At 34.4% G+C, this 18912-nt stretch overlaps 1 protein-coding gene across 5 annotated transcripts in view; it reads right to left on the bottom strand.

The window, feature by feature from the left end:
* DGKB (diacylglycerol kinase beta) overlaps positions 1-18912 on the bottom strand; it is a 660304-nt gene that overhangs the window by 15093 nt on the left and 626299 nt on the right. For all 5 annotated transcript variants that reach the window (XM_012741949.3, XM_012741953.3, XM_012741952.3 and 2 more), the window contains 2 exons: positions 15577-15697; positions 14314-14374 (listed from right to left, as the gene is read on the bottom strand). In XM_012741949.3, the coding sequence (XP_012597403.1) occupies positions 14314-14374; positions 15577-15697 (182 nt within the window). The remainder of the gene's footprint in view (positions 1-14313; positions 14375-15576; positions 15698-18912) is intronic.

Raw genomic sequence — 18912 nt, 5'->3', positions numbered from 1 at the left:
ACTCAGAATGATCTTGTCACCATACACATCTGCTCACATCACTCTCCTGCTTAAACCTCTCTTTAGTTCCATATGACTCACACTGAATCTAAACATTTCTTCTGTGGGCTTGCAGATCCTGCTGCTCTGATTCCCACTGACTCACCCGCCTCACCTCACACCTTTCTTCTTTCTATTCCACGTCTGTGGTGTCTTCTTTATTTTTTTTTCCTTCTCCATTCATCAAATATTTATTTATTCATTTTTCTTTTTCTTTTTAATTATTATGGGTACATAATAGTTGTATATCTTTATAGGTTACATATGATGTTTTGATACAGGCATACAATGTGAATTAATCTAATCAGGGTAATTGGGGTATCCATCACCTCAGGCATTTATCATTTCTTTATGTTAGGAATACTTTACAATAACTAAAGGAGTGGAATTGGAATACGGTATCTTCTTTCTGACCCTTGAACATACCATGCTCCTTCCCACACTGTGCTGTTTTCTTTGCATAGGACATTCCTCTTTCCTTTGTGCTTAGTTCTATCTTCCTCATATTTTAGTTTTTAGGTCAATTTTATGTTCCTTTGAAAGCCTTCCAGGACCTCTTGAGACCAAATCCCCCTGTATACCTGCTCATAATACATAAGCAGCACAGTAACATGATATCACAGTTCATAATACCATGAACCTTTTCTTTCACAGACCTTATATCATTATTGGAGTTTTATATTTGTGTGACTGTTTGAGTAATATATACCTTCACTGAGTTCATAGATCATTTTTTTGTTTTGTTTTGTTTTATTTTGTTTTCTCTCTGTTGTAAGATATAGACCAGATAATTTAGCACCTTCATAGAGAAGAGATTCAATAAGTTATTGAAGGAATGAATAAATAAATCATTGATACTCTTGGCTTGGACAAAATAGTTATAGTATATTCTTAATTTGTATTTATTGATTAAAAATCATGTCTAATAATATTCATTTTGTTCACCCCACAGAATTGTCAGGAGGATGACACAAAGTATCTTTGAATTTTTAAAGTTTCCTCAATTGAAAAATATGCAACTGTGTTCTGAATATTCAAGGAAATAAAAATTATAACTCAGATTCAGTTTATTTTTAGTAAGAAAACATAAGTTCAAATTTTTATTTGAATTTGGTAATGCATACTGAGAAGACCCCTATGAAACATTACACTAGAAGACTTGCTCTTTAAAATTTTCAATAATATAGATTGTTACCTTTTAATGAAAGCTTAGAATATGTTAGCCTTATTTTCTAATTTTAATATACAAAATCAGAGGAAATAAAGAGCTAAGGTAAGATCAAAAGGCAAATTTGAGAGAAAAGTCAGGCTTATGCCTTGTGATTCTATAGTTTGTATCCAACAAAAGAGAGATCTCTAACTGCATGAAGAAATCGAACCCTTTGTATCAGTCTGATGATTCCCGTCAACTAGGAGATTACTTCTAACTTTGCACAATCTAGAGGAAGATGTTCAGTTTTGAACTAAGTGTGAATTTTGGTCCTCTTGAAACTTAATGACAAAATTCTATTAAGTACATACAACTTTATCACTTGTAGCATACTTACAGTGTTGGATTATATCAATATATATGCATAAAGTGTCACATATTTGGCATATTTCTCATTTAATTTTTGCCCTTAAGCATTTTCAGACATTATGTCCAATTTAGGGCTTGGAGTTGGTATCAAAGAATATGACTATGAGGGACATTATTTTCTGTTTGCTGAAATGACATTAATTTTTTGAAATTGAAACTAATAACTAGATTAGGTCAGTCTTCAAAATAAAGAATAAAAGAACAATTTAGGCTTATGTTATAGTATTTCAATAGAATGTATTACAGTGAACAACTACAAAAAGGTAAGTATAATTTAAACATAATATTTGGATAACTTTTAAAAAATAATACGGCCAGAAAAAAACTTTAAAATATTTTTGCGCAAAACGCAATCAAATCTAATCAGTTTGGCATTAATTAAGCTCTAATAATGTACTTCAGTATCTTTCGTAAGTAGTGTGATCCGTTTCCCCTTCATCCAGGTCGATTTGTGCACATTATGGTGTCATCATAATTTTAAAACATACTGAGAAAATGACAGAGCTGCAAAATTAAAATAAATGATTAATGGTATTTTTTTTTCATGTTTTGTACTAATAGGTATTACTGAGCCTTTAAATTAATAGAGCTGTCAAGCTCACGGGTGTTACAGATCCAGCAATGAACCAAAATGGAAATTATATATTCCAGAGACACCTGAAGATGACACTTTGGAATATTTTAAATTTTAATTAGTAGGTGCACTGGTTTTCTTCCTCCGTAACCACTGCAAATTAATTGGAAATTAGTTACAACCAATCCTTTTTTTAAACAATCTGAAATGAAAAGATTGGTGCTTTACATCTTAACATTCTTGTTTGGGGGCCAGAAACCACACATGCAGTAAATTGCATTGTCAATTACAAAAACAACAACTGTTGTGAAATTAAGAAAAATTATGCACAGGTAAACAAAACTAATTAATGCATAAGTAACAGGGGAACACACAAAATAATGCCCAACTAAACGCTAATGTGCCAGTCTTTGAAAAGCAAAATTAAGGTTTAGAAATGTAAATTAATGCAAAAGCATTTACCAGTGAAGACTTACATAAAAAGATGCTTTTGGTTTATGTTTTATTTAACTGATTTTGGGGCCTCACTACCACCTTAAAACATACTCACAAGAACAGCAGTCTGCCTATGCAAGTATGTCTCAAGATGGCAAAAAACTGTTAATTCTCTGTTTTTCAAAATATCAAGATTGTGGCTCATTAAATACAAATTGTGGTGTTTCTTTCTTTAACAGGTATCCTTATTTTGTGGTATTTAAATATTAGGCAAAATGCAATTTCTAGGCACATCAGAAAAATATTCATTACCTACACCTACCTGTTAAGCATTTTTCCACTAATAATTTATCATTTACTCATTTCTTTCATCACTAAAAATACAATTATTCCTTTGTTGGTTTTTCCTCCCTTCTAAAGTAAGCCATTAGAGCACCTTAAGATTCTTTAAAAATGGTATGTCTACCATGTCAGCTTTTAATGAGAAGATAATATTCTTATCAAATTTTCAAAACAAGACTAATTTCCAGGAAATCAACCTGGCATATTAATAATTATTTAATAATATTTAAAGTCAATCCAATTTAATGCAAGGGTCTTGGGAGATTCAAGAGTTAGATAAGTCTGCAGATAACTTTCACAGCACTATTCCATTCTGGGTGAGTTTAATAATAATTGACTTTTTAGGTAATTATTAAAGATGTTAAATATTATGGTGAAACGACGTCCTTTCCAATAATGAGTCCCTCTATAGACGATAATGGAAAACAATGAAAGTTGCTGCTAAATTTTCTGTAACACTTTAGCCAAATCTCAGAAAGATGTCAAATTGTGTTCCAACATAAAATAACATGGGTTTAACTTTGTTGTAATTCAGGATCGCAGGGAAGTTAGTCTAAGTTATAAAAAAGAAGAATATTCATGTGCATTAGTAAATATAATAATATTAATACTTAATATATACCATAAAATAACTAATGCTTTCTTAGTGTTATTAAATGTGATGTGTAGTAATTTTCAACCACCCTTCAATACTCTTTTTATGATTTGGGAATAAGGAAATAATTTCAAGAAGATTATGTGATTATGTTGAGAAGTCACTGACATAACAAACACAAGACTGTGGACTTGATTCCTCATTCCTGTAGTCTACCCATTGAAATATACTTACTTGGCACAATAATCTTCCTAAGCAGTTTTTTTATCCCTCCCTCCTTATAGAAATCCCACAAAACCTTGCTTTCAAGGAGTGAAAAATATTTTTAACCTCAGACTATATTGAATTTCTGCTAAAGTGCTAGAAAAGTTGACTATTCAGTTGCAGATGCCAACTTTCTCAAAATAACTTTTAAAATAGTACGACCTAGAATGGGTTTTAAAGAAAACGCTGGTAAACAGAAGTTTTAATAAAGTGGTTAAGATTCTATAACAAAGGAGTGGTAAATTGCGTAACTTCTAATTTGTTTTTAGTCCCTGGGCCTCTGATCAGTTAATTTAGGTAGTAGGTATAAGGAGACCCACCTATCATAAAGAAAGGCAAATTCTAGCTATTTTTCTACTTCTAAAATTTGTCCTATTCCCTTGGTAAATATTTTACCATGTACTGTTTATATTTAGGCGTTAATAGTTCCCTGTAAGGAAACATAGTTCTGTTCCAAGTTGACTTTAAAATACTTATTGTTTCTTGAACTAATAATCAAGAGAGACATAAGCACATAAATTATGAAAAAAGGGATCAGGAGATAACGCTATATTTTCTAATATAATCTTATATGAAATGCTCATTTAAATGGTATTCCCAAATAGAAAGGATTTTCATGATATTCCAAATTGAAGGCACCTTTGAAAGGATCATTAATACAATCTTCCCTTAAGATGACTTCTTTGGTTTCTCAAGTGTAAATGCCCTGTGTTGGGCTTGCTAAGGTTAGAACCGCCGGAAAGTCAAAATGTAAAGGAATCTCATTGTACTGGCTGCCCATTTTATATCTTTGCTCCTTAACTCATCACTTTGCATTCAGAAAGCTTCCAAAACATGATATTTCCTCCTCTCTGTACTTCTTGTCCTTAGGCAAACAAGCTTGATGAACTGATGACAAGTTTAGGAATAGAAAAACAAGTTAGGGACAGTTCTGGTCATATAACTCTTTGCTTCATGACCTTGGAAATTCACCCAACTTCACCTCCACAGTTTAAAAGTCTCCCATACTAACAGATAATTGACTTGCAATAGTTCTAGCATGTGTTTGCCTACAAAATAATCTAAAAAACAAAATACCTCCTGGAGGATTTCTTGAGGCTAGGAGTTCAAGACCAGCCTGGGCAACATAGCTAGACTCCATCTTAAAAATAAAATTTGTTGGATGTGGTGTTGTGAGACTGTAGTCTTAACTACTCAGGAGGCTTAGGTGGAAGGTGGGAGGATCACCTAAGCCCAGGAGTTCAAGGTTACAGATGGCTATGATCATGCCACTGCACTCCAGCCTGGGCAACAGAGTGACACATTGTCTCTAAAAAAAAATAAAATAAAATCCCACTCTACTCTACTTCCTCCACTGAATGCAACTGCAAACACTGGAAAAAATACATGGAACAGATACCTGAAATGGCTGAAATGTAAATATTAATAGGTAGAATGAGGAAGAAACCAGATCATGATGTGCCACCAAGTTAGTAATGAGTTTTCTGTTTTTGTTTTTTTTTTTTTTCTTCTTTCCATTTATATCTCCTATCTTGGACTTAAAAGCAGACCAAAAACTAAAACTGTATACCAGGTACAGAAAGAAAGCTCCAAGAAAAGCCCTGTCTTGCTGGTTCAAGGAGTAGAAAAAGAGGCCCCTACAAGTCAGAGGGAGTGAGAAATATATCCTGTTTTATTTTTCTCCCCACCTAATCTCTCCAACCTCAGTCCCTTGCCAATTCCATGACCATGAGAGGTACCTAAAACTCCAATGGAAGAGAAACTTTATCTCTGACTAGAGAAATTATGGGCCCAAAAGCATGAAGGCAGAAATCTTCGCACTTCTTTCCCTCTCTATTCCCTTACCACAGTGCCCTGGAGGCAGATGCTATTTCAGGAAATACATGGCAGAGCAAGAAAACTAAAGCCTTGGATTACTAACTGAGGAACTATAAGAGAACCCTGGGAGTCAAAAAATATCAGATAGATCAGGGAGAGGATGAGGCTCAAGAAAGTTATCCCATAAAGTTGTGTATGATCTCTTGAGTTTACCTCTGAGCTATGTATGCATTTGGTTGACCTTAAAAAGCATACTGATGACTTTGAGAACTGACATGGGAGTAGACCACCACCAAGTTTTCAGACAGGCCTATGGATTTATACACACAAAATAAATATGAATGACAATGAACAACTTTGAAAACTGAACTGATATTGGAACTCACAGAAGACTGATCAGCATTTGTGACCTGAATCTAATAAAGTCAATTACCTACTGAAATAATAATAGTAACAACAATAAATCATCATTTCCTACAAGAATTAAACAATGCTTAGAGTTTCATAACATGACATTTAAAATGTACAGAATATAACCCCAAATTTCTCAGCATATGAAGTGGCAGAAAAATCTAAAAAATGCACAAGAAGACAGCTAGTGATATGAACTCTGAGATGATAGAACTGTTGTATCGAACAAACAAGGATTTAGCAGTTATTATAACCATGCTACAAGAAGTAATGGCAGATACTCTTGAAATGAAAGACAAAGAGTCTCAGTTGAGAAATAGAGGATTTTTTTTAAAGTGACCCAATCAGAAATTTTGCATCTGAGAAACAAAACACAGTGACCAAAATAAAAAATTAGCTGGACGGGCTCAAGAACAGAATGTAGATAAGAGAGGAAATTGTCAGTGAACTTTAATATGGATGAGTAGATATTATCCAATCTAAACACAGAACGACTAGGATGAAAGAAAAAAAATGAAAAAATGAACAGAATCTGAGATCTATAAGACAACACATAAAGTGTTTAACACGTCATCAGAGTTTTAGAAGGCGAGGAGAAAGAATGTGGGGTGGAAATCAATATTTGAAAAAATAATGGCTGAAAATGTCCTGATTTGGCAAAACATAAAGCTACAGATTCACAAAGCTCAGTGAAATTGAAACAGGATAAGCTCAAAAAATCCATGCCCAGACTCATCAAAATCAAACTCCTGAAAACTAAAGACAAAGAAAAAAATCTTGAAAGCAGACTGAGAAAAATGACGCATTATATATTGTGAAGCAATTATTCAAATGACAGAGGATTTCTCATCAGAAACCAGAGTATGTAAAAGACACTATGCAAGTTATGAAGGTGAATTAAAGATAAAACATTCTTGTAATTAAGTCAGAAGAGCTGGACACATGCATGCATAGCCAAACTACAAGGCTGTGAATTGGAATGCCATTAAGTGGATATCAACAAAGAATCACAGGAGTACAAAGGATCAGGCAAATATTTTAGACAGATGGGAAGTTAAAAAGGCTTCATGAGGAAATTGCTTCTAAGCTTGGCATTGAAGGAGAAGATTTTATTTTATTTTTAGTCTGTATGTATTTATATCCCATTGCCTTCCAGAAAGATTTGATGTAACATAAAAATACATATATCCCAACACATAGAATAATTAATTCAGGCAATTTGAGTAAAAGGAAAAAGAAATCAAATATATGAAAATAATAAACCAGAGGTAAGATTAGATGAAAGAAATGCAACCGTGGGTCCTAGAGAACTGTTGGGAAAAGTTACAGATTTGCTTTGTATCCTCCCTGGAGGCCAAAATGAATTTATTTCTAAAGCAGAAAATAAAGAATGGGGATTTTAGGCACAAAAGGAAGCAGTATGCATGGAAAGTCTCTGGGAAGTTGTCCCTATGAAGCATGACAGGCTGGTGTCCGCCTTGGGAGAATAATTTAATGCCATGACAAGGATTCTGAACTGTTACTATGTGAAATGAGGAGGAATTGAATTATGAGATCAGCGGAGCAAGATCATCTTAGTTGTATTGTTCAGTAGTAATTCTGACAGCAATATGATACATAGCTTTGGCTATACTGGAAATCAAACTATAATGCATTAAATAAAAGTAGGAATTAAAAATATGCTCAAAAGGGATTTATTTCTGTTTTAAATTATAGAGTTTAATTGATTATTAATATTAGAAATACATTATGGTTCTGAAGAGTGACTGAGTGAGGCAGCATAGCATCATAACTAAGAGATTAGAACCCAATGGCCTGTTTCTACCTCATACTGCATGTCCTCGGGCAAATTACTTGATTTCTCTGGCTTCAGTTTTTGGGTTTTTTTTTTTGTAATGATATGGGAATTATAATAACTTTACTGACTTCTTAGGGTTGTGAGGATTAAATAAGCAATGAATAACTATCAGTAATAGAACAGAAACTGGTACATACATAGTAAGCATGGTAAACATTGTATCTAGGCATTGTTACCATAGTTTCCTTCAAAAATCTCCAGGCCATTGGAATGTCTTGAAAAATCCATCAATCTTCATTTAGCTGATACTAAATGTGATCTGGAAAAACTTAAATTTATAAAATCTTTCATTTTATATCTTAATGGCCCAAGATTAATTTGTATTTAGCAAGTGATTAAAGATTAAATAACACTTTAAAAGTATGATTATTTTAATAACTGAAACAACAAACATACAAACAAAAAATTTAATAGGCCTCAGAACATTGTTTTTCTTTTTAAAGAGTTTTCATTTTAAAGATGTGCTAGAATTTGTAAAAACAAGTGTCAAACTGAAGCTAAATACCAGATAACTGCATGGCCAGGGCAATGGGGGAAAGGATCCGGTCTTCCTACCAGAAGGTACAGACAAGACAAAGCAAGTATCCAGTACTCAAGTCAAAGAGGTACTAGTGCCAGCAAAGGGAACTGGCATTAAAGTAAAAAATAGCATCTCCTAGAATGGTTCACAGGTAGAAATCAGGGCAGCATGAACCAAGTATTCTTAGGGCACCTAGTCATGCAAGGAATCAAACCTAAGACAGCAAGACTACCATACCCGGCAGAAATTAGCTAAGCGCCAGTTTGAAGCTAAATTGCATGTTGAAAGTAGTTGTAACCTAAGACTGAGCAAGCAGGTTTAGGTATTTTACCAGGAAAGGTACATTAAAAGGCAAAGGGAGACCAAAAGACATATAAATGCTTTCTAGAAGTTGCCATGCCTTCAGCTATCACATCGAAGAGTCCTTCTATTTTACCTGTGGTCATTTCACCATTTAATTTATGATCTGTTCATGACTTCCTTTCCATTGTCTATCACATGGAAGAAAGTTTTAGGAATCCTCTCTGTCTTAATCATAACAAAACACCCAGGTGATACTGCACTAAAATCTCCTTGGCATTACTTTTCACAAATCTATCACAAGTAATAACTAATATGTACTTATTAATATTTCAAAGGATTAACAGAAAGCAGACTTTAGAATGTGTAAAATGAATATACAATTGATAATACAGAGGGAAGTGGCCCAGAGAAGTTTCATTGTATCATACAGGAAACAGAAGGACTAAATCTTTTGAGGTTGAGAAAGTATTTCTTCTCTGATACATTCAAATTTTTTGCTTTGAGAATATAATGAATAAAGATAACTCAAAATAACTTTTACATGTATTTATATATGAAAAATATGTGAATGAATTGCTAGCCAACCTACATTATGTTCAGTCAAAGATTTGGTAGAAAACATTTTTTTTAAATGTTATACTACCCCAAGAAGTATTTGAGAAATTTGCAGATTAAAAATGTACTTGGTATTGGCAATCCAATTATGTATGAGGCACAGTGCTATCCTCTGAGGGTTCAAAGATGACCAAAATCATGGTTCATGACCTCAGTAAGTTTGTGTCTATGAGGAATTAGGCATATAAACTGATAATTTCAATGTAATGCTGTTAGTACTTTGACAAAGCTGTGGACCACTGAGGCTGAGCTTTGAGGCTATTTGGAGCAAAAGAGGGGGTGAGGCAGTGGAGGGGGGCACACACAGGGAAGGATTTAGGGAGGAGGGGTAGCAAGGAATGAGTCTCAAAGGACAAGTTGTGTTACTCAGCTGAATACGAGGAAAAGTTTGTTTGGACAGGAGGGAAAAGTGCATGAAAAAATAAAAACTAAGTAAAAGATGATATTGGTGAAAGAGGAAACCTGGCTCAAATTACATTTTATGAAATAGAAAGTAATTAAAGGATTTTAAGTAGAAGAGTGTCATGGGGAGATTAGAGTAACCATTCTGGTGGAAATGTGAAGGATGGAGTTAAACGGAACAAAAATGGAGATGAGGAAATACTGATGTGGCTTTTGCCAGGAATGAGAGAGAAATGAAATGTGCCAAATCTAAGACAGCGGTCATACGGAAAGAAAGAATGAAAAAGATTCCAGAAATAAGTCCTATCAATAGGTGGACATGTTAATTGGACTTGAGGGTATAGAGAGATATATGGAATGACTCACAGAGTTGTAGCTTAGGAAACACACGGGTGGATAATGGTTTTACTAGCTCAATAAGATATAGGGAAGAACAGCAGATCTAGGATGTAAGATGACCTTATTACTTGGGGTGGCAGGGATGTGGGGAGGCAAATGCTGAGATCATTTTGGTTGTATTAAATTTGAGGTTCCTAAGGCTTTGTATAGACACTTCTCACTTAATAAAACTTTACTGGGCACCTATCACTTGTAATGAATGGGTGGTGAGGGGGTGCTGGGTGTACAGATACAAAAGGAAATCTGACCTAGTCTATCCTCCCTAATGCTGTCATTCTAATACCCGCCCCCATCTGTTCTTCCTTCCCCGCATAATAGGAACACATTGACTACAGTGTTATGTGCTCAGGAGGAAGGATCAGGGGGAAAAACAGAAAGGAGAAAATAGGCTCTGGAGTCCAGCCTAAAGACAGGCTTTTCTATAACTATTTTCAACATACATTTTTCTAGAATTAATATTCTCTTTAGCTTGATATGCTTGTTAACATTATCAATAGTTATATGGCCAAAATTTATTCTCAGTGATTATTACAAAACTATGAACATAGCAGCACTTCACAAATTTCTGTTGATTGCTTTACAGTGACAGAATTTAGAAGGTCATAAAAATAATAACAAAGTACATATTTGAAGCATTGCTTTTAAGCTCTTTGGTGTTTGCTTTTCCTGATATTTGAACTCAGGATTGGTGAAATTTATAAATAAATATTACATTAATCTTTTTTCTCAACTACATTGTTATTGTGGTCCAATATATGTAACATAAAGTTACCACTTTGATTTATATTTTTAAGTGTTTGGTTCAACGGCATTAAATATATATTCGCATTGTTGTATAACCATCACTACCATCAATCTCCAGAACTTATATTACCTTGATTTTTAAGAAAGCATTAATTGATTTAAAAATCAAGACATATTTATTGCCTGCCTTTCCATTTTACATATTCCACTTAAAGAGAAACAGCTTCTCTTCTCCTCTAAAATTATATTTAGAGCAATTCCTTCATGGATTGAATACCAGCTTACAGATATTTAGATTCAGCAGAGAATTTTAACATTCTACCAATTCTTATGTTCTGTGAGAAAAGTGTTATTTGATTGAAACAAAACTCTATAGTTAACGATACCAATGCCATGAATACTAAATATTCTCTTCAGTAAAAGTGAAATAAGTTGAGAACCTCATGAGGTCCTAGGAAAAGTAGAGTGTAACAGAATGTAATAAAAATGATGAGCTATAGTCTAGTATAATTCTTGGCCCACTGTAGGCTACAATTAATGTTTTAAATGAATGAGTTTACAAGAAAAAGAAAATTAAATATAAATGACATAAAAATTATTACTAATTTAACAATTAGTAGAGAAATGAATGTCTCATTACTGATTGAAAGGAAAGTTAGCAGAAGCATTATTAAAAGTGCTTATGTGAAACAAGCTGAAATTATTCTAAAACACTAATTAAATTTCAATAGACAGACATTTTAAAGCTGGCGAAAGGCAGTCAGTGGTTAGCAAAGGTCACACTCTGGCAGGAGACCTCCAGCTTGCACGGAGCCCTTCTCAGGTTGAGATCCACAGCAGGGAGGAGGGTTGAGGCGGACACTGAGGCCAGGCTGCCTGGGTTTCAGTTTCTTCTCTGCTACTCATCAGCTGTGCAGAATCAGACCAACTATTTAACCCTTGTCTTCCTCAGTTGTTTCATTCATAAAATGAGGCTAATCATAGGGTTTCTGTGAGAAATAAATGTGTCAACGCAGGTCAAGTGTCTCAAACTGCACGTGACACATACTAAGAACTTAAATGTTAGATATTATCATAGTTTTTCTTGCTTCTTGACTCAAATATGGCTTAGGGACTACACAGCCTTTCTGCCTGAGAAGAGTCCAAAGAATACAAAGAGTATGTATAGGGGCATTTGGTTTTATTATCTTTGTTTTACTTATTCACTTTGCAACCAAGGCTGATGAAAAGTAATCTTTCATTAGAGGCAAGAATACTACTATTAAATACCACTACCTCTACCATCCTGCATTATAACCACCACCATTGCAACTACCATCACCACCATCACCACTAGTTTTACCACTATTCCTATCATCACAATGACCATCATTACCCTACTACCACTATCATAACCATCACCACCATCACTGCCACCATCCTGACCATCAACACCAGCAACACCAACATCACCACCATCACTGCCACCATTATCACCACTACTGCCAACACCACTACTAATACCACCACTAACAAAGACAACACCTTCAACATCCATGCAAATATAACATGAATTTGAAAGTGTCATGTGGAAAGTGAAGATAACAGACAAGATGTAAGTGTATGCACTCTGGTAGAGGGAGGAAAAAACCATGGAGATAAGGTAGCTAAAAGGAATATTCCAGAAACAAACAAACAACCAAGAAGTTATGTTTATGTGCTGTACACAAAGTTTGAGCCAATTGCTTCAGAATAAAACCATTAGAAAGGTAAAATTAAAAATTCCCTTTTGCATGCTAATTTGTGCTGTTCAGAATCTGTAAAGTTGTTTGAACTAGTGAATGAGAAAATGGGCTTTAATTAAAGAGTCCTGGGTTTTCATTCCATATCTGGTCCATACTTGACCTTGAATATGTTATTTAACCTCCCAAACTCTCATTTTTCTCCAGCTGAAAAGTGGCGATATTCATTATTTAGAGTTTGTGTGAATATTTGATAGTCACATATAACATAAGCATTTACTACAACACTTGTGCAAGATTAAGACCCTCCCCTATCAATCACTCTCTAACCAGTTTCCCTCCCAGTGCTAACTTATTCAGTAAATGACACTGTCATTTATAAGTAAGAGTTAACTTCAATTTAACTGTTTTATCTGATCCACTCTTCACCCCCAGGCAAGTACTAGTAAAATCTTCCTGTTATGCCTCCAGAATGTAGCTTAAATCCAACCACTTCATTTTTCTTCCCTGTTGCTATCCTTGCCTAAGCACAGACTACTGGGATAGACCTGTCTCCTCATCACTAATCAGTAAAATCCATGCTGCAGAGAGCAGCCAATGTGAGCTTTAATAATGTAAATCAGATGATGCTTAAAGCCTACAATAGTATTGCACATCTATAGCCAGGATTCAAGTGTTACAAAAATGATCCATGTAATCTAAAACATTTTTACCCCCTTAATATTTTGAAATAAAAAAAGAATCGAATGCTAACTCTTTGCCATAATCGTTTCGACATGATCTACCCCCATCCACCTTTTCTACCTTACCTCTTACTGTTATCCCCATAACACTAGAAGTTTTGGTCACACCATTCTCCTCACTGTTTCTTCAACACACTGAGTTTTGACTGAGTCTTTTCAAAGAGGGCTCCCAGATCCAATTATCTAAAGTAGTATTCACCATACTGCACCCATTTCCTCTTTATTATTTCACCTCACTTTTTTCATAACTCTTGTAATCTGAAGTTATATTTCTTACATATTTGTTTGTTTATTTATTTAGTGTCCTAATATCAGAAATTTAGTTTCTTGAACACAATTATATTGTTAATCTTGTTCATGTTTCTTCACCCAGTACCAAAAGCAATGCATAGCATGTTTTTGAAATGCAATGAGATATTCACTATACAAATGACAAAATGAAATTTTGGGGTGGGGGCAAAATGTCTGATTTAAATAATAACTGATTGTAGAGAAAACAACTATGGTAAAAAAAATAAAGAGGCTATTTTTACTATGGGGAAGAAAGTCTTCAAATCCCCAAAGGAGGCAAAAGAACATATGCATGTCTGAAGGTCCCATAAATAATTTTCTCATAAAGTGTTCTGAAATTAATGAAAAAAGTTTAAGAAAAACTATATCAATATTTTATTTAGTTCCAGTTTTTATAATTGATCTATGCTATTTAAAAGTTTTATTTAGGCTAATACAAACATTCAAAAACTAAATTATTGCTAAGGGCATGTAATGTCTAAAACTTGAATGTGGTATCTCTGACACATAAATAAGAAAATAAAAGATATTTGCTGAAAAGTCCTCAAGAAGTTAAAAAAGAAGATCAGATATTATGGTAATTTATGATGGTTATAGGAATATACAATATCTGGAAGGCAAAGTGCAATTGACATAGCATTTCAACTACTCTGTACTCACTGTGCATGGAGTCTGCATCCATGGTTCCCCATCGATCTGCATTGGCAGAGACTTGCTAGTCCTGGGGGAAAATATTTCATTATAAGTACAACACTGAAATATTCTACACTACAGACTATTTGCAAGGTATAAGATAGCGAGACCAGGGAAGGCAAATATGGTAATAGCTGGGCTCTAAATTTATCTCTTTTGAAAGGGGTTCAACTCTTTAATATTAACGAGTATCCTGAAAGGTGTCTTGGGCACAGGAATATTAAGAGCCTCATGGTAAATGTGGTGGTATAAACAAAAATTCTGGATGCCAAAAGAAAAACATCAGTGTTTATGTTTAATGAGACAATCAGAATTCCTACAATCTCCTTGCTTTTATACTTTCACATTGCAAAAGGTATTTGATGTCCCAGATTTCCCAGCACCAACATTTTCAAATAAATAACATCAATTATGTCTATGCTACAATATTTCATTTTACCCTAGGGTCAAAATAGACATTTCCTTTTTCTCTTCAGGTGAAATTTTAGAAAAAACAATTCTTGAAAAGGTTCAAATTTAACCCACATATAAAATCTTACTGTGCAAAAATTCAGTATTTAATTTTACAGAAATAACGTGGCACTTTACTTTGGGAAAGAATTTTTTTCTTTTCTTTTTTTTTTATTTCAGCACATTATGGGGGTACAAATGTTAAGGTTACATACATTGCCCTTGTCTCCCCTCCCCCCTCGAGTCAAAGCTTCAAGCGTGTCCATCCCCCAGATGATGGGCATCGTACTCACTATGTATGTATATACTCTTCCCCTTCTCCCCCCTCCCACCTGCCCCGCACCCAACAAATGTTTGTTTTTCTCTTTTTCTTAACATTTTGGTTACATTTTATATACTTCAGGAAAGAATTTAAGTCAGTGGTACGTCAACAGTGTTCTCTTTGGGCTATTTGCCCAGTAAGTACTTAGGTTCTTCAGTAGACTAAAATGAGTATGAGGCTAATTTGGAAGGATAAAATTTGTATGTTAGAATTGGTGCATCAATGTGCCCAGGATAGTTAACAAGAAAGAACCAGGTTTCAGTGAATCTGGTAAGCAATAGCTAACGAATACTTTGTAAAATCTGCCAGTTTCCTTTATTTCGAATTACATCAGTACTAATAGTTGAACATTTGAAGTACAACTAAGACAAATGTCACTATCAGAGTTCTGCACACTTTTAATGATCTTGAGGGTCTGCCAGGTCAAAGCCCTTTGTCAATTACATAGAAAGAACTACCTGATGACCACGCAGGAGCACTGAGCCAGTCGCCGGCCAGCACTTTTCAGTCCTGTGTATATTTGCCCCATCTCCATGGCTCCTTCCAAGCCAACCACCTCCAGTAGCTGGTCACTAAGATCTGAAAGAAAATAGATGCTTTGTCAGTTACAGTGCATATGCCCACAATTTAATGCCATTAGATATTACAGAGATTAAAAAATAAAAAAAACAACCTGAAAGCCACTTCACAAAAAAAGCTTCTCTGTCTTAGGAACTAAAAGTAATGAAACGATGGCCTACTTTTAGGTTTAGTTAATGTTCACTTTAACTAAACCTAGAGGTTCTGTGGAAAATGATTCGCTGTCAGCTTATTCTAAAACAAAACGGGAAGAATAGATTCTGAGCCAAATAATACCAAGAAATATACCAGTAGTTTTTAACATCAACAAACTTAATGTTATTCCACATGTATATATGGAACATTTATATATCCCACATCAGACATTTGGCAGCAAACACATTTCGACACTATAAATAAAGTATGAAGATAAGCTGTCAAACATGATTTTGTTAAATTACTCGAACAAGAGACCTTAGAGATCATGGCGTTGAAGCTTCTCATTTTATAAATTAGAAGAGTAAGTTCCTAAGTTATTGAATGGCTTGTCCACAGTAATAGGTAGCTTTGTGTAGAAGTTCAAGAAATAATAGTGGTTTCTTAAAATGTTTTTTCCGATGTTAAGGAATATTCTACCACAATATTGTTTGGAAGTAGACTAGGTAATTAGCACAGTGCAATCATTATCATTTTTTAGAAAGGGGCTAATAGTAAGAGGTATTGCTTATTGAGGGTTTACTAAGTGCCTGTCACTGAACTAATCACTTTCTATATTTTATCTCATTTGCTCCCTTTCAAAAAACATTTGAGATAAATATGATTATCCCCATTTACAGACATAGAAGCTGAAAATTGGGGACATTAATGACTTTATTCATATTCACATACCTAGGAAGTGACAGAGACAAAATCTGAACCAAAAACCTTGATGCTCTATGCTATATTTGATAAATCAAATGAAAAGGGCAGGCTTTACAAAAAGTTATAGAAATGTTTCTTATATAGGGATGGTGATTGGTACTGAAGTCCCAGATGTGTGCCTGGTGATATTTATAAAACTACAGCCACCACCACCACCATACTGTATGAGCTTCAAGGTCCCTTTCCAACTTTCAGATTTGTACTCAGAAAGCATGTGTTGAACTCAGATCTGTAGAATCCTAGGGAGTCCTGCCCCAAGACACAGTGAGCCCATCTGCTCACCTATCTGCTCAGAGTGTCAGGACCCTTGATTTGGAGGCAGGAGTCTAGGTGCACAGATATAACTCTTTTTAATTTTAATATTCCTATGTATTTTTGTGTATTTTCAAATGTAAGTAAATAATTTCATATTGCTTTAGTTGCAGAAAAAGCTGGGGGGTGACCATATAGTAGGAGGTATGATTATTACGTAAGATAATTATGTAATAGCTGGTCATAGCTGAAGTTGAACTCATAAAAAAACAAACAAATCTGTTTTGTATGGAATCCATTTTGTACAGAAAGCTCTTACTCCTCATTAATGAATCCATTTTAGCATGGAGTGCAGAGATGTTAATGATTCATTTTCATTGTAGTTCAACTGTGTGGTAGCAAATAGTGCTTTGAAATCTCAAAGTTCATTAGCCCCACGATCACCGGAAAATTTAATATAGGCACTTACAACACGTAACCAAACCACTATGTTTTTTTAAGTGAATGATAAAAAAAGACCTATTATTTTTTAACTTTAAGCTATAGCTGTAGCATGAGATTACCTCCAAGGAAAAACAATCTCTTAGCTACAAAATCAAATGTTTATAAGTCGTAATAACTTAGAGCATCCACCTTGCTGTTCTAAATCCTATTTAGACTTATTTCTTATGAAACTTATTTTGTATTTCTAGTTTAAATTTATGTTGCCAAGAACAGATGGACAAGGAATGGAAACATATTCTTTCAGCTGTAGCCGGCACTAAAATGTGCTTGGCTCTATAGCCTGGGTGTTAATATACGCATTTCTTAGATATATGTCAACCAGAAAATGACATTGTGGCAAGCACTAAAGTCCCAGATGTGCCTGGTGATATTTATAAAACAACCACCACCACCACCACCATGACCACCACCACAGGATTAGAGTTCACATTTAAGGTTGTATATTTTGCACTGCCTGATTCCTAAGTAGATGAAATTTCATGCTAATTTTTATAGTGATCTGAAGCTTGTTGATAGGAACTACTCTATAAGAAATGAAAAGAAATGAAACACTTTCTCACGACAGAGTTAATCTGTGAGCCCTAACTTTTTCATGAATCACAGGGATTTGTCTACCCACACCATATTGCTACTGTCTACCACCCTCCTTCTGATTTTTTTCTTTCTTTTAATTTATCTTTGTTTTTTCTCTCTGCAAAAATGCCCTGAAAATCAATTCTGCCATTAATAAGCAGTAATGAAGCTATTTTTCATGGATTTAGGAGACCTAGGTTTTTAACCTTTTATGTTCTTGCTAACATAAATAATTGTATGGGAATAGTGGAATGTTAGTAACTCTGGCAAAGGTAAATAAATATCATATTCCTTCTAATTCATTGTTTGGGAGTGAAGGGAAGAAATTCTAAATTCCTGCTGTGCAAATTTGATGCCATAACACACACTTCCACGTTTTGATGCAGCACAATCTGCAGTATCTACATACAATTAATGCTAACTCCTACCTATTAGCTTTGAGATTAAGGTCCTGATTGATTTCAGACAAGGAGAGTTTCTATCTACATAATTTTGAATTCTGTGCCTGTATGTGGTATCATCTGAAAATGTCAAAGACTTCCTCTCCTCACATTCTAGCTAAAATTTATTTTAAGTGCAGCTCTCCTTTGGATGTTCTTACCAACTAGATTAACCTACTTAATTGGTTTGCTACCTGGCTATTGATTTTATAATATATTTTACAGTAGGAGTAGCAAACCATGGCCCATGGACCAAAGCCAACCCACTGCCTGTTTTTGTATGGCTTATGAAAAAGAATGATATTTATATATTTAAAATGTGGGAAAATATTTTAAAAGGCATAATATATTATGATATGTGAAAATTATATGAAATTCAAATTTCAGTGTCCATAAATTAGTTTTTCTTGGAACACAGCCACACTCACTCCTTGAGGTCCTGTCTATGTTGACTTTCATACTGCAATGGCAGAGTAGAGACCAGATGGCCCACAAAGCCAAAAATTTTTACTATCTGGACCTTTACATTAAAAGTTTGCCAACATG

The sequence above is a fragment of the Microcebus murinus genome, chromosome 9, assembly GCF_040939455.1.
Source record: "Microcebus murinus isolate Inina chromosome 9, M.murinus_Inina_mat1.0, whole genome shotgun sequence".
Lineage (NCBI taxonomy): Eukaryota > Metazoa > Chordata > Mammalia > Primates > Cheirogaleidae > Microcebus > Microcebus murinus.
Note: the sequence above shows the minus strand (reverse complement) of the source record. Positions and strands in the feature narration are given on the sequence as shown.